The sequence below is a fragment of the Bufo gargarizans genome, chromosome 8 (assembly GCF_014858855.1).
Source record: "Bufo gargarizans isolate SCDJY-AF-19 chromosome 8, ASM1485885v1, whole genome shotgun sequence".
NCBI lineage: Eukaryota > Metazoa > Chordata > Amphibia > Anura > Bufonidae > Bufo > Bufo gargarizans.
Window position 1 is genome coordinate 66,531,548 of NC_058087.1, and position 21,827 is coordinate 66,553,374.

A 21,827-nucleotide genomic window follows, 5' to 3' on the forward strand; every position below is an offset into this window, starting at 1 on the left:
CCTACATCACCTGGCGAGGTTAAGACCTGCCTACTATCTACACCTACCGATTATGTTATCACCTTATCTATAACCTCAATAGGCTATTCATCCTACTATTTACCACAAATCACCTCCTCTTTGCTGTAATAAGGTTTGGCGCTCCTTTCCGTGGGATAAAATAAATTAAAAATTCGGCGAAAACATACGGGTACAGTGTATGAGCCCATTATGTAGCACCTCCGTTCACTTCTATCTCTTTTGTGTTCTCCCTCGTGACCATGTTGCTGTAATCCCAAATTGCACTGCCGCTATCAGGTAGTGAGTGCATAGCCAATGCTTTAGAATCAGATCCTATGATGTCATCGTCCATCTCTAAGTCCTGGACACATCTGACGATGAGAGCCTATTTGAGATGATATTAGTGGACGCAATTCCTTAGATGTTGGCGCCATCTTCTAGGAACTAGGACTGGGGTATTCAGTAGAAAGCTATGGAAATGTATTGCTGCGGGCCGAGCATATGCTTGATTTCATTTCCTAATCTGCACTGTGAAGTCAGACATTTCGATTGGTTGCTGTAGACCACACCATCATGTGCATTCGTTTTTTGTTTCTCCTAAATATTATTTACCAGAAGCTTCCAATGCTGTGAAATAACAAACTCAGTAATTTCTTACTGTTCCCGCGCTGCTTGTGTGCCCCGCCGGTCTCTCTATGATGATGTTTTGACATTTATGGCATATCTATAATGCAACGATATGTGATACAGAGAACAACCATGTTTTATCTCTCACTTGCAGTAAAGTGGTGGCAAGACATGCACAGTCTGCCACTATTATATGTGCAAAATATGGAGTGGCCATGCTCCGCTTTTACTACTTATCTCCCATGCTGAAGTGGCGTTGATTTAACGTGATCCTGTTTAATGGCAGATTGCGCTGCATACCACTCTGCCATTAAAAAGCGACAGCTAACTGAAAGGATTATCTCCCTGTTGCATACATGCAATGAAACCCAATTGCGGGAAACTTCCTTTATACATTTAGGCTTTTGCCATGGTGTGACGGCTTGATGACGTTGCAGGCTTCCAGCAGTCTGATGGTGGGAGGAAACGATCTATGTTATCCTAGCAATCCTGTGTATACAGATCACTACTTAAAGTGATCTAATGACCAGCAGCCATTAGGCTGCTTTCACACTAGCGTTTTAGTTTTCCAGTATTGAGATCCATCATAGGGGCTCAATACCGAAAAAAAAAAACGCTTCAGTTGTGTCCCTATTCATTGTCAATAGGGACAAAACTGAACTGAACAGAACGGAATGCTCCAGAATTAATTCCGTTCCGTTTAGTTGCGTTCCCAGACTGGAGAGCAAACCGCAACATGTTGTAGTTTGCTTTCTGTCCTGGGATGCAGAGCAAGACCCCCAATGCAAGTCAATGGGGACGGATCAGTTTTTTTCTGCCACAATAGAAAACTGATCTGTCCCCCATTGACTTTCAGTGGTGTTCATGACTGATCTATGGCTATGTTAAAGGGAACCTGTCATCAACTTTATGCTGACCGCATTGAGGGCAGCATACAACAGTAACAGAAATGCTGATCTCAGCGGTGTGTCACTCATGAGCTAAAAGTAAGTGGTTGCTGAGAACCAGCATCATAATCATTGCAGCCCAGGCCTGGAAAAGAGTCAAATCTACCTGAGAAGAGTCCTGGTTATTCCTAATCTCCTGCTCTCCCCAATCTGCTGATAATTGGCAGTTCTCTCCTAGAGAGAAAGGGAGAAAACTAGGTAGAAGACTGTCAGTCATCAGCAGGTGGGCAGGAGAGCAGGAATTCCAGGACTCTTCTCAGGTGGCCGTGACTCTTTCCCAGGCCCAGTCTGCAATGATTGTGAAGTTGGTTCTCGGCAACCACTAACTTTTAACTTTTAAATGACTCACCTGTCTCTACTTTATACTGCCGTTAGTATGAAGAGCATAAAGTTGATGACAGGTTCCCTTTAAAGATAATACAACCGGATCCGTTCATAACGGATGCAGACGGTTGTATTATCAGCAACGGAAGCATTTTTGCTGAACCCTGCCGGATCCAACAAAAATGCAACTGTGAAAGTAGCCTTAGGCCACTACAGCACAGATTAGAACACTGCAATAAATAAATAAATAAACATGTAGAAAATATAAATAAAGAAGAAATAATAAAAAATAAAAATTAACTCCTGTGAAACAACAAAAATTGTACCACCATCCTCATCACACTGGCAACGGCATGGCATAGTTGCCAACAGTCCCTAATTTTCCGAGCAAGTCCCGCCAATAAGTTTGTTATTTCCAGGGTTTGGGGGAGTTACTGCTGCTTACATGGCCTAAATTTCTCAACTACAAAGGTGGTAGTCTGCTATGGGGTATTTTCTGTGACATAATAATTTGTCTATATTACTGAATTTTGTATTTTTTTAAAATCCACACCAGTTATTACTGTCACTCTTTATTTTGTTTTCCTGGCCCTGCAGATATTTGCTTTTAAAACACACACACAATATTTTTGTACATGGAGGCTTTTGCACCCATTTACAGATCACACTTACCACCTAAAAGCAGAAGGTGCAGCAGAAAAAATTGAAATCTTTGGGGGTCATTTACTGACAGAAATGGTCTAAATTTAAGACCGCTAGGACGCTGACGTAGATTTAGACCGGAGGTGGATGCACAGAAGTTATGTAGAGGCCAGCGCCTCTTAATGACTTCGGTGGATCCAGCGCACGGGGTCATTAAGACCGGCGTCTAAACTGCCAGTCTTAATAAATGACCCCCTTTGTTCTTGGGCATTATAGCAATGGTGTAGATGGGGCAAAGTGCAGGGATTACTTTGTGACATATATCTGGCTGGTTAAACTAATTGTATTAAATTACAAAAGGAAGAAATGAAGTACATTTTTTTCCATTGCTTTCTCATTTTCCATTACATAAAGTGTAAAAAAATCAAAAGATACCGGCTCTTTCTTGCTACCACATTAAAGCCTGATCTGTGCCCCCCTTCTCCAAAAAATAGCCAAAATATAAAATTAAATAGTGACCCTCAGGCTAGTTTACACTAGCGGCAGGGGAGTCTGGCAGGCTGTTCCGGCGGGTGAACAGCCTGTCGGATCCGTCCTGCTGCTAGTTCACGTGTGCCCCCAGACTGCCGCTCCTTCCCCATTGACTATAATGGGGGCAGAGTTACGGCAACGCATGGCGAGAGGCAGCCGTACTAAAAGTACTGCATGTCGTACTTTTAGTCCGGCTGCCTCTCGCCGTGCTGCCGGCGGAATTTCGCCCCCATTATAGTCAATGGGGATGGAGCGGCACTCCGGGGGCACACGTGAATTAGCGGCAGGACGAATCCGACAGGCTGTTCACCCGCCGGAACAGCTTGCTGGACTCCCTTGCCGCTAATGTGAAAGTACCCTTAGAAGGTAATATTCCAAGGTGAAATTTAAACAGAGTCTGTCACCACAAAATGCAGTGCAATCTGCAGGCAGCGTGTTATATAGCAGGAGGAGCTGAGCAGATTCATATATAGTTCAGTGTAACTTGTAAATTGTACATTTACGGTATATATCTTTTTCTAACTTTTTCTAGCTAAGTCCTCATGTGTGATTAGGACAGGTTTTGTGTGTACTACTAGGACGGCTGCCATTTTATTTCTCCTAATTATTTGATCCCCAGACAAAACAAACCATTATAATGGATGAAAGGTATTTGGGAATATATTTATAATAAAGTAATATTTAAGTATTTTCTTAATTCCTGGAGAACCCCTTTAAAGGGGTTTTCCAGCCTCGGGAGCACGCATGTACAGGCAAGGGGCAGGATTACATTATCACTCACAGTAAGAGGCATCACCCCCACTACAGCTCAGGAAGTGCCCCCAGAGCCATGCGTTGAGGGCTAAAATCAGGAGGCGAGACAACCCCTATAAGTTAGAAAAATCTGAGCTATAAATGTATACATTACAGGTTTTACTAAACCTTTTCCCACAAATCTATGTATCGATCTGCTCAGCTCCTCCTGCTCTATAACATGCTGCCTGCAGATTGCATTTTGCGGTGACAGGTTCCCTTTAGGCTGAGTTCACACGGGCGAGATTTCCGTGCGGGTGCAATGCGTGAGTTGAACGCATTGCACCCGCACTGAATCCGGACCCATTCATTTCTATGGGGCTGTGCACATGAGTGGTGATTTTCACGCATCACTTATGCGTTGCGTAAAAATCGCAGCAAGCTCTATATTGTGTGTTTATCACGCAACGCAGGCCCCATAGAAGTGAATGGGGCTAAGTGAAAATCGCAAGCATCCGCAAGCAAGTGCGGATGCGTTGCGGTTTTCACGCATGGTTGCGTGAAATTTTCCTTTATTTTCCCTTATAACATAGTTATAAGGGAAAATAATCGCATTCTTTAATACAGAATGCTTAGTAGAAGGTCAATTGAGGGTTAAAAAATAAAATAAAAATTAAATCACCTCCTCTTGATCGCATAGTTGCCGATCTCTTCTTACTTCTTTAATCATAAACTGCCGGCTTAAGGACCTGTGGTGACGTCACATCACATGGTCCAATCACATGGTCCATCACTGTGGTGATGGATCATGTGATTGGAGCATGTGATTAGCTCAGTGACATCACCACAGGTCCTGAAGAAAGAACAGAAGACCGGCAGCTACGCGATCAATTGGAGGAGGTGAGTTAATTTTTTATTTATTTTTTAACTCTCAATTGACCTTGTACTAAGCATTCTGTATTAAAGGGAACCTGTCACCAGGATTTTTTGCATAGAGCTGGGGACATGCGCTGCTAGATAGCCGCTAGCACATCTGCAGTACCCAGGTCCCATAGCTCTCTGCGCTTTTATTGCGTGTTAAAAAAAAAAACTGTTTTGATCCATATGCAAATGACCTGATATGATTCTTGTATCCGGAGATGAGTCAAGCGGAAAGTTGCCCAGCACCGCCCCGCGTCCTCCGAATCTCCTTGCTGGCTGAAGTCACAGAGCTGGAGCGCCGAAATCTCGCGATGCTCGAGCTAGCGCATGCGTAGTTCGTTCCCTGTGCTGATGCCAGTACAGGGAATGAACATGATGCCGACACTGCGCATGCGCTAGCTCGCGCATCGCGAGATTTCGGCGCTCCAGCTCTGTGACGTCAGCCAGCAAGGAGGAGATTCGGAGGACGCGGGGATGGTGCTGGGCTCTTTTCCGCTGGACTCATCTCCGGATACAGGACTCATATCAGGTCATTTGCATATCGATCAAAACAGTTTTTTAACACAATAAAAGCGCAGAGAGCTATGGGGACTGGGTATTGCAGATGTGCTAGTAGCCATCTAGCAGCCCATGTCCCCAGCTCTATGCGCAAAATCCTGGTGACAGGTTTCCTTTAAAGAATGCTATTATTTTCCCATATAACCATGTTATAAGGGAAAATAATTACATCTACACACCACCTAACCCAAACCCGAACTTCAGTGAAGAAGTTCGGGTCTGGGTACCACATTCAGTTTTTTATCATGCGCGTGCAAAATGCATTGCACCCGCGCAATAAAAACGGAACAACTGAACACAATCGCAGTCAAAACTGACTGCAATTGCGTACCTACTCGCGCGGGTTTGCCGCAATGCACCCGGGACGCATCCGGAGCCAAAATGTGACGCCCGTGTGAACTCAGCCTTAACTGTGGACATTCAGCCTTTGAATTCCTGGGTCTTAAAGAGAACCTGTCACCAAAAAATGCAGTGCAATCTGAAAGCACCATGTTGTAGAGCAGAAGCTCAGCAGAACGATATATACAGTTCTTTTGTAGGAAAAGATTCAGTAAAACCTGCAATTTATGCATTTAAATATTTGCTCTTTCCACCTCATGTGAAGAGCTATTGGTACAGAAGGGAGGTGTTATCAGTGATTGATAGCTGTATGTATAAGGCTACTTTCACACTCGCGTTTGGTGCGGATCCGTCATGATCCTTTCAGATGATACAACCGCCTGCATCCGTTCAGAACGGATCCGTTTGTATTATCGGTAACATAGCCAAGACAGATCCGTCTTGAACACCATTGAGAGTCAATGGAGGACGGATCCGTTTTCTATTGTGCCAGATTGTGTGATAAAAAACGGATCCGTCCCCATTGACTTACATTGTGTGTCAGGACGGATCCGTTTGGCTCAGTTTTATCAAGCAGCGTTTTGGTGTCCGTCTCCAAAGTGGAATGGAGACTGAACTGATGCTTTCTGAGCGGATCCTTTTCTATTCAGAATGCATTAGGGAAAAACTGATCCGTTTTGGACCGCTTGTGAGAGCCCTGAACGGATCTCACAAACGGAAAGCCAAAACGCCAGTGTGAAAGTAGCCTAAGTGTGCATACAGAGCTGTCAGGCACTGATACCTCGTCCTCCCTGTACCGATAGCTGTTCACAGGGCTGCAGACGTCATTTTTACATTTACAAGTTTTACTGATCTTTTCCCACAAAACTACCCTATATATCCATCTGCTCAGCTCCCCCCGCTCTACAACATGGTGTTTACAGATTGCATTGCATTTTTGGTGACAGGTTCTTTTTAAAGAGATTAAGCTAATTCTTTTTATTCAGAATTGAGACTATGATTTGAATGGTGGTATAGTATCTCTGAGATTAAAACTCTTGTATGAAATGGCAGGTGAATAGATATGAGCGTCAGACTTTGAGAACTGTATTTGTATCCGCTCACAGTAATGCTGAATGGAACTGGCTTTCGGGAAGAGCAGATGTTGGGAGTCGTTGGACCTGGCTCCAGTCTCAGATTGCAGAGTTGGAATACAAAATTCATCAGCTGGTGGATCTACATAGTCAGCTACGAAGCAAGAAGGTACCCACTTTTTATCTCCTTACACTACACAAAGGATGGAGCGGTATAGTTTCAGCAGCTGGAAGAGCTGATTAGTGGGGTCCCGGGTGTCGGACCCCAGCTCATCTGATACTAATGGCCTGTTCTGAGGGAAGGTCTTTATTAGTAAAATCATTCCATGTGAATATCAAGGAGAACCCATTTAACAAGTTGACCATATTGTAATTGCTTCAGGAAATTTTACATTCCTTTCAGACACAGGTAACATATGTTTCTTCTCTGAAATTCTTATTATGGAATTCATCCCATCCCATATTCATATAATTGAGTTTATAAAGGAGTGAGCTAATGTTGAAATTAAATGGAATGTGTCATCAGAAAATCATCTTGTTTAAATCAGGTTTTCAATATATTTTTTTAAGATTTATTTTTTATTTATTTCCATGTCACTATCTAGATTTTTTTTGTATTATGTAATCCAGCAATTTTCACAGTTGCCACTAGATCTAATATTAGGTCATGATTTTCTGTTCTGTACAGGTAGCTTCTCAGTAGCTGTTCTCATTATCGTCATAGACAGAACTACAATGACAGGTAACACCTCTTCACAGGTCACAGAGCATGCCTAGAAAACTCTCCTATATGTCAATGAATCCCCTCCTGTCCATTGTATCTATGGTCCATGTAGCTGTTCTCTAAAGACGGAAGTCGTAAAAGGGGTTATCCCATGACTAAAAAAAGACAGTACATGACAATGCCTTTCTAACAAAGCTAGAACCAGCCCTGTACCTCACATGGATCCAGAGATCTCCCCATTGATTGTTCTGCTACATTTATATCGAGCTCAAGGGGAGTGTCATTTCTGCTGCAGCTAAGGGGGCGTGTCTCAGCTCTCCCTATCACAACCCAGGAGGCAGTTGAAGGATGAAACTGAGCATGTGCGACCTTCTTACTGAGCAGGTCAAGGAAATAAGAAAAAGAACAAAGAGCAGGTGGTGCTATACAGATACATTTAATTAAATAACCCATTACCTATAATAAATTTTAATTACATGCAATTCAAAAGAATTCAGATCCAGGTGCTGGTTTGAAAACTGTAGAATATTTTTCGTGGGACAACCCTTTAACATATTTTAGGCCTAGTGGCCAGTGTGAAAACTGCAGGATTATGTACAAATTAGTGACATCGATTTTTTTTTCAAGAATTCTCTTAAAAATTTGTTGAACATAAGAATGTGATTTGAACAATAGGTCATTTTGTGATGACACATTCCTTTTAAACTCTCTGTATACTGTTGATGTACACACCTGTCTGGTGGCATCAGGCATGGCTTTAGAAGGCAGAGTGGAGTTGAAGAATGAGGATACAAAAAGCAGTTCAAGTAGAGTAAGTTGACAAAGGAAAGATGTGTAGGAGATATTCCGCCTGTATTTTGTGGATGGAAAAACCGCAGCGTATACGGATGAGTTCACAAAGTTTTTTGGAGATGGTTTTGAGGCAGTTTTTTCTTCGGGTTTTTCAGCCAAGGCCAGAAGTGGATCCAGCAGAAAGGAGAAGTCTTTCCAATTTACTTATGGTTTGGGTGAAAATCCTGAAGGAAAATCTGGTTCCAAAAGCAGTGCAAATGTTACATCCACAGCATGCCCATTTATGTTCTTGCAAAATCTATGGCAAGTTTGCAAGTAACCGAAGTGGATTTAGCAGCGCCTTTGTGCCAAAATCTGGAGCAGGTTTTGGGAATTGATTCATCTTTCTCATTGTGGGCAATAGTAAATTTATATGGAAGGCGTCATGCACTTCTAATACAATGTCTACAATACTAAATTGTTTTATCAAACCAGTCCAAGTTCCGACAGATCTTACAACATCTATTCCTCATTTTTCCAGTGTTGACCGGTTACCTAACAGTGTGAAAACACGCTGGGCCTGTGTATAATTATTTTACACACTAAATTATAGCTTATCACTCCACCTCCAAAAATTGCGTCTGCCCTTGGGTGGCCTCCTTGGGAACAATGAAGCTAAATGTTACGTTGCTTATCCGGGCAGGTTTTATTTCTGTATCCTAGGGAACGCTGGTGTTTCAGGAATGTTCAAATTGCATTCTTGGGGAAGAGACACATCTGCCATATCCAGGCACTTCATTACAGCCCGCAGAGACCCTGGAAACCCCCTCAGAGGAAACAAATCTGCCTCCGGCAATGGATTTAGAAATGTCTCCAAGCAGCCCGACCTTGCTCCTGAGAAACATAGAGAAGCAGGTAATAAAGTACAGAAGCTGCGGCGCTTCATTGTGCCACATAATTGTAAAGCAGAGGAGCGTGAAGTTATTTCATCCCACGGGCAAGCATGGAAAACTCCATTAACTTGATGAGAAACCTGTAATCTGGATTTACAATTAACTCGAAGTTGCTGCATCTACTCTGGCAGCATCAGGTTTATTTCTGGCAGATTCACGGTATGGGATATAGTAGTAGATGTGCTGTGCAATACTACTTATCCCTGTAAATCATCTGTGATCTCCGGCCCGAAGCAGATGAAATCCATTCCCAGTCACTGTATTGATGTTACCTACTGATTTAGAGAGAACCCATCGCTTAGTGATGAGCGAGGCAGGCTATGGATGCTACATCCAAAGCCGCCTCGCTCAAAACTTCGGATAAATGCGGTATAGAGATCCATCTCCGTACAGCATTAATGTAGGCCTCCAATAACCCCAACTTTTACATTTTAGTTACTTTATGCAAACAAATAACAGTTACAGTTAAAATCTATATAAACAGTTGAGTGACTTGTAAATATTTTCATTTCCTTGTCCTTTCAATTCACCCCTAAGGCTGGGTTCACACCTGAGCGTATTCGATAAGCGCTTTTTACAGGCGTTTTTGAAGAGTTTTTGTATTTTGGAAACACGCTTAGTACGCACGTTTGTGTGATTACCCACAGAGGCATCCAATGAAAAACTGCGACAATACGCCCCAAAGAAGCTCCTTTACCTCTTGGGGCGTAGGGCATTTTACAGCGTGTTCATACGCACTATCATTTTTATGGTGCAGATTTGAAATCGTTGCTGTGGGGGAAAAAGGGGCTAGTTGGCCAGATGAGGATTAGCTTCATTGAATGGGTCTAAATACACGCAGATCTGCAACATGTACTTCTGCAAGTCCTTGGCAGAAATCCGAAGGTCAGCCTTGGATTTCTGCTGCAGATTTTGCACTGGATATTTCTAATGCAAATATCATCAATCTGCACTTACCCTCAGTGTGTAAATTCAGGTTTCTGATCTAAGATTTAAAAAATTTGCATTCTTTGCTGTTTGTTAGCTTTATTCGATTGCAGATTGTAGTCTACATTCACTTCAATATGGGCCAGAGTAGGAGGAGTCTTGACTTACTGCAGTCCTTTACTTTCCCCCTGCTGAAGTTGGCTTCAGGAGCAGTCAGAGGAATTTTATAGCTAAAATAACGTACTGTATGTATCTTACCAAAGCAGGGACTGCCACGTTGTCTTGTGCGTCTGTAGAGGAAACTTGGTAGCTAAAGTAAGGTAGACTTTGCAGAAGCAGCACTTATCTGTCCAGTTTCTTCTGTAGTGTACTCCCAGTCAGTATCAGCCAAAAAATAAGACAAGCCAGACAATTTTTTGTAAATCATTTTAACACATTGTAGGAGGTGAGAAGCGATGGTAGTCAGGTGTTTTTTTTTGTCTATAAAACATGTTTTTTTTTTTATTCATTTTTCCATCACATTATACACTGCTCGTATCCAGGGGTTATAACCACCCTGCAATCCATCAGTGTTGGTCGTGCTTGCACACTATGGAAAAAGCACCAGCCTCTCTGTTGACCAGGACTGCGGGGGGAGGGGGGGGGGGGGGGGTATATAGGCACACATGCGCAGCAGCTTCTGTCCCAGCCACCTCGTATCTGCACTGCAGCAGTGGAAATAACCCCTTTAGACGAGCAGTGTATAAAGCGATATAAAAATGAATCAAGCCAGCAAAGGAGGCAATATGGAAAATCACAATACATTAGAAAGTGCCTTGTATTAACTTTGTCTACAGAGGATGCACTACATTTTTTCCAGAAGAGTAAAAATACTCCACTGACCATTTTTGAGGAGTGTTTTTACCCGAGGAGTACGAGAGTTATTAAAATACATAATGCATAGGCCTGCACTCGCTCACATCTGCGTTTGGAGCCTCTGTTGCAGATTCTGTTGAAAGACCAGACAAAAAAGCCTTGTATGCAGCACTTTTGTGTCCGGTAAAAAGACAGGATCCCGAACGGAAACTGAACGGATCCCATCATAGTCGGCAGAGTCTGTTCAGCTTCTTCCCTGTGGGGTGACAGGAGGAGTGGGAGCAGGGTCACCAGTGGGGTGACAGGAGGAGGGGGAGCAGGGTCACCAGTGGGGTGACAGGAGGAGGGGGAGCAGGGTCACTAGTGGAGTGACAGGAGGAAGGGGGAACAGGGTCACCAGTGGGGTGACAGGAGGAGGGGGGAACAGGGTCACCAGTGAGGTGACAGGAGGAGGGGGAGCAGGGTCACTAGTGGGGTGACAGGAGGCGGGGGAGCATGGTCACTAATGGGGTGACAGGAGGAGAGGGGAGCAGGGTCACTAGTGGGGTGACAGGAGGAGGGGGAGCAGGGTTAGTAGTGGGGTGACAGGAGGAGGGGGGAACAGGGTCACTAGTGGGGTGACAGGAGGAGGGGGGAACAGGGTCACTAGTGGGGTGACAAGAGGCGGGGGAGCAGGGTCACTAGTGGGGTGACAGGAGGCGGGGGAGCATGGTCACTAATGGGGTGACAGGAGGCGGGGGAGCATGGTCACTAATGGGGTGACAGGAGGAGAGGGGAGCAGGGTCACTAGTGGGGTGACAGGAAGAGGGGGAGCAGGGTTAGTAGTGTGGTGCCAGGAGGAGGGGGAGCAAAGAACTGTGAGACTGGACAGAACCATGATTGGGGGAGGGGGAATCACTTACTTGAAGGCTGGGCTTTTCACTGCCACAACATGGGGGGGGGGGGGGGTCACAGGCCCGGGGGCAGCTCTTCTCTCAGACCAGTACATGAGTCCGAGGCTCCTTAGCTCTCCAGTGGCCCTGTCGTGTTTTCTAGGGCCCTGGGCAGCGTGCCCCGCTCTCCTTACTACAGCCACTTCCGGGAGCCGGCCCCTCCTCCTTCCAGCTTTCCCTGCCTGACCTGTATCGCTCTGGCGTGCCAATACCCAACCAATAACTAAGCTCCTTGCTGTAAGGAGCTTTGTTATTGGTTATTTCAGGCACAGGCAGCATCGCTGCGCTGCCCGTGACGTTCTCAGCGCTCACTGCGCTGATATTTGCATGTGGCCTTCTACTTACTGCAGAAAATCCACATACATTATGTTAGAGAGACGAGTAGAGTGGAATTTTTTACAGAGAGAAAAAAAAGAAGTTTCTCATGACTTTGTAGCCCTAGCCAAAAGCCATGAGGCTGTCTAGTGTGGAAGACCATTGGCATTCGCTAAAATCCATGAACACCATATAATGCTCCATTTAATTCAAATGACTGTTCTTTGGCAATAAGCTGCTTGGAAGAATTTATCCTAATAGCGGGTCACCCTGCAGGTCAGCTTTACTCCACGGGACCTGCGATATCAAAAGAGGTGTCCAAATGGAATATCAACATTTTATTTTATTTTTTAAACCATCCAGAACCCAGCAGATTCCTTTAATTTTTCTTATGATGACGCTGACGTGTCAAATGCTATATATGAAATCAGTGTTCTTAAAGTGACCCCACGGTTCTAGAGAAAAAGATGAGTTGCAGGATTAATGCATAGTTAAAAAGTAACTGGTGCCCCTTTGAATATTTTTCCAGGGATCTGCCCACTACTGATCCCGTCTGCATTCACCTAAAATGTCCTACCCAGGGGCGTAGCTATAGGGGGTGCAGAGGTTGCAGTCGCTACCGGGCCCAGGAGCCTGAGGGGGCCCAAAAAACCCTTGTGCCATATAAGACACTGGCATTATAGAAGGTGCATGCTGGTCAATTTACACCTCTGGTTGGAGGGAAGGGGTTAGGTCAAGAATTTGGCATGAGGGGGTGCCATTTCAATGTTTGCCTCTGGCAGCAGGAAGGCTATGTGCTCCCCTGCCCCTTGCCAACAAGCACTAAGGGAATGGGGGCCCAAGATGAAATCTTGCACCAGGGCCTGTGAGCCTTTAGCTACGTCCCTGGTCCTACCCAGGTAGTCTGAGAAGGTGGCAGCCATTTTGAAGGAATATGGTAAATTGTCTTCTTAGTGAGAAGACATGTATTAGTTCAGTATGGTCCAGTGTATGTAATGCAGTTTTTATAGCATTTTAGATGACCTCTAGTATAAAATGTCATCTGAATGGGTCTGGAATTTATTCACATGCTGCAGAAACAACTTCATATAGATATACAGGAAAGATTTAAAGCGGTTGTGCGGTGTGCGGATATTCATGGCCTGTCCTCAGGATAGGTCATCAATATCAGATCAGCAGGTTTCCAATTCCCAGCACTCCTGCCTATCAGCTTATTGATCAGAAACACGTAAAAATCTGGTGCTGCTTCCTCTTCAAAGTTTACCTGTGCACCGTCTGACTTGTAATGGCGGTGTAGCATAATTACAACTGCTCTGCCAATTCATAGGTAAAACTGCTATAGCTATATTATCCGCTCAGTGAGTGATCAGGTAGGTTACATGCTGGCCATAAAAGTCTATAGAGATAGGATGAGGAGAAGTGAGCTGCTTGAGGGAGGCAGAGGCACATACAGACATTGCTGCTATCTCTAGTACGTTTTTCTATCTCGCTGCAGTGCTGTATTCACAGCAAAACTGATCAGTATTGCATTATAAAGTCCTCTTTCATGCTGCTGCTTTTTCTGACAGTGTATCACAGCAGGATGTCTCCTTCTCTGTATGTACAGTCTATGGGAGACATCATAGCAGCTAGCTTTCAACAGCTGTCTATGGGAAAACTGACAATTAGAGTCTACATCGGTCCTCGGCTGTGTTATGTGACTCTCCCAACTGACAGTGTGCTGTGTGTAGACAGGAAGTCAGTGTCTCTCGTCACTCCTATGACATAATAGCCCGAATTTCCACTTCATAGGAACAGAGCTGTTATTGTACTTCATTGCAGTAACAGGGGGAGAAATGGGAATAAGATCAAAGAGTTCTCATAGATGTTGTCTTGTTTTTCAGAGTGCTCAACTGACTGAAATGGTCAGCAGTCTTATTGCAGCGATCCCCATGACTCTGTCTCCTACCAATCCCGTTAAACCCTTTGCAAATGGAAAGATGACGGCAAAAGGTCCTCTTGGGTAAGGCTTAGTGATTTCAAAGATAAACCATGTCCGTTCTACCTATTCAAGAAGCCAACACAGATGTACGCCAACGAAGGCCACTCTCCAGGGGCTGTAGCAAGTGTAAGCTTTGGGAACAGTCCTGCTTTCAGTCCTGGCTCAAGGATTTGCTTCCTTTTAGAACATCAAAGCTACAAAAGGCATGCGCTCCTACCAGGAATGGATTCTGCAAGAAGCAGCCAGTAAAAAGAAGGAAGCGGATCCGTGTCAGAGCCTCCTCCAATTTTGGGAGCAGTTCAGCCCGCACCAGACCCCTGCTGCTCTTTCACAAGCGGAACCTATATAGAATGTTTCCGGACCACACGCCTTTACAATTGGTGAGGCTTATAGATTTAATCTGTCAATCCTTATTATAGACTCCAAATTCCTGAATGCACAGTATTAGGCCTCATGCTCACGACCGTTTTTGTGGTCCGCATCCAAGCCCCTTTTTTTGCGGCTCGGGTGCGGACCCATTCACTTCAATGGGGCCACAAAAGATGCAGACAGCACTCCGTGTGCACCGTTCCGTGGCCCCGCAAAAAAAATATAGCCTGTCCTATTCTTGTCCGTTTTGCGGACAAGAATAGGCATTTCTACAATGGGCTGCCCGTTCCGTTCTGCAAATTGCAGAAGGCACATGGGCGGCTTCCTTTTTTTTGCGGACCGCAAAAAAACTAAACGGTTGTGTGCATGAGGTCTAAGACAGGGGCTGGAACAAATCATGCGTTCAGTATATAAATGGCTGAACACGTAATAAATGGATGGACGGGAGCTGCTGTTACTTATGATGGCTCCCTGTTCTAACTCGTAGAGGAGGTTTCTTACTGGATGACCCTCTTAGACCAACACTTACATCATAATTTAAATTGCATAATTATATCACAATTCAAACTCAGTATTCATAGAAAACATTTATTTTTAGAATTTTTGGCAATTTTTTTATTTCGGTAGTACTTTGCCATGGAAAATAAATACTAAATGTTGTCCTTCTCTAAGAGTAAGTTAAGTTAAAGGGGTTCTGCACTTTGTTTAAACTGATGATCTATCCTCTGGATAGATTATCAGCATCTGATCGTCGGGGGTTCGACTCCCGGGACCTCCGACGATCAGCTGTTTGAGAAGGCAGCGGCGCTCCAGCAGCACTGCGGCCTTCTCACTGTTTACCGCTGGCCGAGTGACGTCACAACTTGTATCAACTGGCCTGGGCTGGGCTAAGCTCCATTCAAGTGAGCGGAGCTTAGCCATGCCCAGGCCAGTGATACTAGTCGTGACGTCACTGGGCCTGTGGTAAACAGTGAGAAGGCCGCGGCGCAGCCTTCTCAAACAGCTGATCGGCGGGGGTCCCGGGTGTCCGACCCCCGACGATCAGATGCTGATGATCTATCCAGAGGATAGATCATCAGTTTATACAAAGTGCCGAACCCCTTTAAATAAGCTAAGTTCTTAATGGGAGAGCAAAGTAATCTCCGTTTACAAAACTGCTGCATAGGGAAAGGTTTATCTGCAAAGTAATCCTCATTAGAATAATAGGTGGAAGACTGGAATGACTGACTGAATGACAACTCTGTTGTTCGACTGATAGGCCTAGATCAGGACTGGCCAACCTGCGGTTCTCCAGCTGTTGTAAAACTACAACTCCTACTATGCCCTGATGTAGGCAGACTAGTTTTGCAACAGCTTGAGAGCCGCAGGTTGGCCTTCCCTGGCCTAGATAAACATGCAAACAGAAGAGCAGTGCATTGATTAGTATAATGTGAGAGACCATGACCAGACACACTAATGGTATAGAATAAGGGAGGTGTGACACGCTAATTGTGTCACCACCCCTCACTCCTCCCTGGTCTGACTGATGGTCTGACAGAATGTTAAAGAGGTTTTGTGAGAATGAAATTTTGATGATCTATCCTCAGGATAGGTCATAAGCATTAGATAAGTTGGTGTCTGACTTATGGTACAACCCACCGATCAGCTGTTTGAAGACTAGTATATATTGTATGTCAGCTGTCAGCTAAGTCTCATTCACTTAAATAGGACTGAGCTGCACAAAGGCCATGTGACTGATGGACATGATGTCACAGGCCAAGCGCCCCATTCCAACAACTAATCAGCGAGGGTGCTGGGAGTCAGACCCCCATCAACTAGATATAGATTACCTATCCTGAGGATAGGTCATCAGTATACAAGTCCCAGAAAATGTAATCATGACAGAGAGGATGTTAAAACTCTGGGGAGGAGCCAGCCTACAGAAAGTGACTCCAAGAACTTATGCCTAGAAAACCATCCACCCATTTTTTTTATACAAAGCATAGATAGACTACACATACAGGTTGATAATATGTAATAAAGTGTTGATGGAAGTGTCCCTTTAATTAGACATCTGCACAGCAGTTGTCTTGATGACAGTGTGAAAGTAGTTCCCATGATCGGCCAGCTTGTGTCAAGGAATGCACTCCCTCTGCCAGCAATCTTGTATTCCCTTTACAAGCTGAGACTGTGCAGCTTCTGCCATTGTGCTGAGCAAATTTTCAAGCATAGCCTGTAATATGTGGATTTGTGAGCGTTTCCCATGTCTTACAGAGAATCCCAATGGAATTTATTTTTATTAGTAATTTTTTTTTTCTTTTATGATATTATATCCTTGTTGTAAAACGATGAGAAGCCTCAGACAGGCATTATAAAGGGAACCTTTCACCAGGATTTTGGCCATAGAGCTGGGGACATGGGCTGCTAGATGGCCGCTAGCACATCTGCAATACCCAGTCCCCATAGCTCTGTGCTTTTATTGTGTTAAAAAAATGTTTTGATCCATATGCAAATGAACCTCATATGTGTCCTGTATCCGGAGATGAGTCCAGCGGAAAGGGGCCCAGCACCGCCCCGCGTCCTCCGAATCTCCTCCTTGCTGGCTGACGTCACAGAGCTGGAGCGCCGAAATCTCGCGATGCGCGAGCTAGCACATGCGCAGTGTCGGCATCATGTTCATTCCCTGTGCTGGCATCGGCACAGGGAACGAACTATGCATGCGCTAGCTCGCGCATCGCGAGATTTCGGCGCTCCAGCTCTGTGACGTCAGCCAGCAAGGAGGAGATTCGGAGGACGCGGGGCGGTGCTGGGCTCCTTTCCGCTGGACTCATCTCCGGATACAGGACACATATGAAGTTCATTTGCATATGGATCAAAATGTTTTTTTTTAACACACTAAAAGCACACAGAGCTATGGGGACTGGGTATTGCAGATGTGCTAGCGGCCATCTAGCAACCCATGTCCTCAGCTCTATACCCCAAATCCTGGTGACAGGTTCCCTTTAAAGAAGTTGTCCGACTTGCGTGAAAACCTCCCTGCGACCCCAAGTGTCTTTAGCCTTGTGCTGTATACTGCTGAGGTTGGTCATTGGTTGCAGCGATCAAGTGCCATATACGACCATGTCACCACTGCAACCTGTAAAAGGTCCGGAGCAGCATTACTGGGAATGATTAGGGGTTAATGGTAAGTGGTAATGGTAAATTAATGGGGTTGATGGGGTGGTTTTCTCATAAGTCGGAAACTTGTGCAGTGGCGTAGTATTCCTGATGACCCTGAGGATAGGTCGTCAATATCAGATTGGCCGACCAACTGTCTGAAGTGGTTACAGCGCCGCTTCCTTCATAGTTTACCTGCAGGCGTCTCCTTTGTAGCGTCAGCGCAGTGTCTTTACAACTGATCCGTCCCATTCAACTGACGTACAAGTGCTGCCCCTCTTCAAACAGCTGATCAGAGGGCGTGGTGGGAGATGGACCCACCAATTTGATATTTCTCAGGTCCTATGTTTTTCACATTGACTGTGCTTATTGCTGCAGACTTTGCACGCTCACCAAGCACTACATGGAAGTAATGAGTCATGGCAAACCTCAGACTACAGCTCTACCTGGATCAGTTGCGACAAGCCTCAAAAATCTGTGCTGGTAAACAGAGATGTCTGTGAGATAGAGCCAAACTTCCACCCCATCTTGTCACTACCTGCTGGTAAGCCTCAACACGGATTCACCGTTCAGTGCCACGTGCAATGTCCGTTTTTCACCTCTTTGACTTTCTTGATTTGTCATCTAGACCTTCCATTACATCTGCACCTTGAGGGTTTGCTGACGACGTGCAAGACTGACATTAGGGATTCACTGAATAGCAGATTTTTCAACTATGATGACAATGAAAATCTCTCTCATGGTATGTCTATAGATTTGTGTTACATTTGAAAGGTGACGCTGGCATTTGGCTCTGGCTATTCTGTGCAGTCTACACAGTAAAGCATATCCCAACACAACATCTTTTTTTATCCAAATAAGTTCAAAATTTAACGCTTTTTACGTTCTTAATATAACTTTATAGCAGTCAGAACTGAATTATTCCTGATACAGAGCTTGTGCATAGGCCTAAATTTAAAGGGCCTCAGTCACCCCTGACCAGCCTGTTAACTACAGTAATGTATGAATAGTATACATGACGCCAAGTTCACTCTGGTCCCCCAGCTGTGCGCCCACAAACCAGCCGTGCAATGCGCAGAGAGGACTCCCAAGTGCACCCATAATGAAGAGGAGTCCTAGACTAGTACTAGCCTGGTTTGTGGGAACGGAGTGATTGTTACTGATGTAAACTCTGCGTCATGTGTACTATTCACGCATTACTATAAAAAGGGACTTTATTACACCCAGTATAACACCCGAATTAAAGGGGTATTCAATTTAAGACAATGGGAGCTATTTTCGGTGGCCCTATAGAATAGAATAGAGGGTGGCAGCGCATGTGCAGTGTGCCCTCCATAACTTTCGGGGCTCAGTTCTCAGTGTAGGGGTGGGACCCACACCTATCCGACAATGGGGACATATCCTAGCGATATGCCCCCATTGTCTGAGATGGATAAACCCCCTTTAAGTGGTTGGTGGCGGTAGCACTCACTGCTTTCTCATGACAGAGGTACATTTTGGATAGGGGATGACTTGTTGTTATTGAAATACCCCTTTAATCCTCATGGCATTGTCACCGCTACTGCCCTGGACCCTTCCCAGACCCCTCTGAGTGAAAGCTCTAGCAGACAACAGGAGACCAATAAAGCTTTCACACACAGTGGTTGGCTGGGAAGCATTCAGTGCAGACAGCGGAGGTGCTGACCATTAAAGGGCCACCTCCTGGGCACCTGTATTTATGGCACAAGGAGAATTAAATCTTCAGTTTTTCTGTCATGTGACCTACATGACCATCACACAAGTTATGTTCGCCTTGCGCTCCTGTCACCCATATAGTGCTGTCTGTAGTTTTCAGGGGCCAAAACTGCTGACAGACTCCCTTTTTTGATCTTACAAATATAGAGATGATAAAGAACATGTTTGGCGCAGTTGAGCTCAGCATGGGACTTCTCATTGCGACTGTTGACACCTATGGGGCTACTGAGTTAATTCAGCATTAAGATGTTTAATTGAACTTTGTGTTCCACTTCTTGGTCCCTCAGTGCTGTGATTATGGTTATTTAGCCTCATAATTCCATGTGAGATGATATACCGTACTTACACAGTGGTCACAGTCTTATTTTTATCTAGACACGCGGCCGCCCCAGGGGAAATGTTTGGATGACCGTGGCTTGCCAGGAAAAATTAGCTGCCTGCTCGGAGCCAGACCTGATTAGCTGATCCCCTGAAATAAATACAAAACCCTCAACTGAACGTTAATTTTGTTATTATTGTGTCTGATTATCGGTCTTTTTCACATGTTTGAATGGTTCTGTTTCTAGTACCAGCCAGATGGAGCAAGAGTTGTACCTCAAGCCTTGGGCCACAACTTGTACTTGAAACGCACAACCAGGAAAGACAATGTGGAGGCATGGCTGAAGCCGGTAATACCAAAACTGTGGAATGGTTATCCTTTAATAAAAAAAAAATCTAATAAAAATGTAATTTTATCTTTGAGAAATGCTTTAAATGTATGTTGTGCTATCTGGTATAACTTTCTCTGGCTGCTGTTCGTCTCTTCGGATAGATGACACTTTATATTTTTATGAGTGAATTTTTTAATAAGATATCCACATTTATAGAAAAAAAAAAGTAGCACTCTGCCGAACTCCAGAAACGTTCCCTTGGGAAAGCTGTGGCCACCCATACATTGCAGTCTCCTCGGTGCAGGAAGTGTAGTGGTACATGTATTGCAATGAATGGTGTTCTTTACATGGACAGTCCTGGCCCACAAGGTGGGGGAGGCGCTCTTACATAGTGGCTTTAATACCTGACTTGAGGGGCTCCACCTCTATGATGTACATATTCCTTAATGTGGGGTCCACTTACCTGGGTATGCCATCAGGTGAAAGCCTGAGCTGAACACTAACACCTAGGCTAGGGTGTGGCTTGGGAGGAGAGAAAAACTTGGCCTAAGGTTATGTCCTCATCTGTGTTAGGGTCGTGTAAGGTACTCCTTTCCAGCAGACGAGCAAAATACTGGAATTGTCGTATTCAATATAGCCAGGGCCCGTCGGATCCCTATTCACTGTAATGGCAGCCATTGGGTTTTTTAGCATGAATGCAGGCTTTCTCAGAGTTAAACCAACCTATGAAGAAGAACTCACTCAAATGGTATGTAAGATAACACTGGGGTCTGGTATACTATACTCAACCAAACAAAAGAAACAGACCAATAACCCAAAAGAAGATGAAAAATGCACATATAAAATATACAGGTCCTTCTAAAAAAATTAGCATATTGTGATAAAGTTCATTATTTTCTGTAATGTACTGATAAACATTAGACTTTCATATATTTTAGATTCATTACACACCAACTGAAGTAGTTCAAGCCTTTTATTGTTTTAATATTGATGATTTTGGCATACAGCTCATGAAAACCCCAAATTCCTATCTAAAAAAATTAGCATATCATGAAAAGGTTCTCTAAACGAGCTATTAACCTAATCATCTGAATCAACTAATTAACTCTAAACACCTGCAAAAGATTCCTGAGGCTTTTAAAAACTCCCAGCCTGGTTCATTACTCAAAACCGCAATCATGGGTAAGACTGCCGACCTGACTGCTGTCCAGAAGGCCATCATTGACACCCTCAAGCAAGAGGGTAAGACACAGAAAGACATTTCTGAACGAATAGGCTGTTCCCAGAGTGCTGTATCAAGGCACCTCAGCGGGAAGTCTGTGGGAAGGAAAAAGTGTGGAAGAAAACGCTGCACAACGAGAAGAGGTGACCGGACCCTGAGGAAGATTGTGGAGAAGGACCAATTCCAGACCTTGGGGGACCTGCGGAAGCAGTGGACTGAGTCTGAAGTAGAAACATCCAGAGCCACCGTGTACAGGCGTGTGCAGGAAATGGGCTACAGGTGCCGCATTCCCCAGGTCAAGCCACTTTTGAACCAGAAACAGCGGCAGAAGCGCCTGACCTGGGCTACAGAGAAGCAGCACTGGACTGTTGCATGTCATTCGGAAATCAAGGTGCCAGAGTCTGGAGGAAGACTGGGGAGAGGGAAATGCCAAAATGCCTGAAGTCCAGTGTCAAGTACCCACAGTCAGTGATGGTCTGGGGTGCCATGACAGCTGCTGGTGTTGGTCCACTGTGTTTTATCAAGGGCAGGGTCAATGCAGCCAGCTATCAGGAGATTTTGGAGC

At 44.7% G+C, this 21,827-nt stretch overlaps 1 protein-coding gene across 1 annotated transcript in view; it reads left to right on the top strand.

The window, feature by feature from the left end:
• Positions 1-21,827, top strand: part of KANSL1L (KAT8 regulatory NSL complex subunit 1 like) — a 102,152-nt gene that overhangs the window by 55,832 nt on the left and 24,493 nt on the right. The window contains exons 3-9 of the mRNA XM_044303893.1: positions 6,728-6,863; positions 8,913-9,104; positions 14,055-14,173; positions 14,337-14,532; positions 18,035-18,200; positions 18,285-18,398; positions 19,957-20,058. Coding sequence (XP_044159828.1) covers positions 6,728-6,863; positions 8,913-9,104; positions 14,055-14,173; positions 14,337-14,532; positions 18,035-18,200; positions 18,285-18,398; positions 19,957-20,058 — 1,025 coding nt within the window. The remainder of the gene's footprint in view (positions 1-6,727; positions 6,864-8,912; positions 9,105-14,054; positions 14,174-14,336; positions 14,533-18,034; positions 18,201-18,284; positions 18,399-19,956; positions 20,059-21,827) is intronic.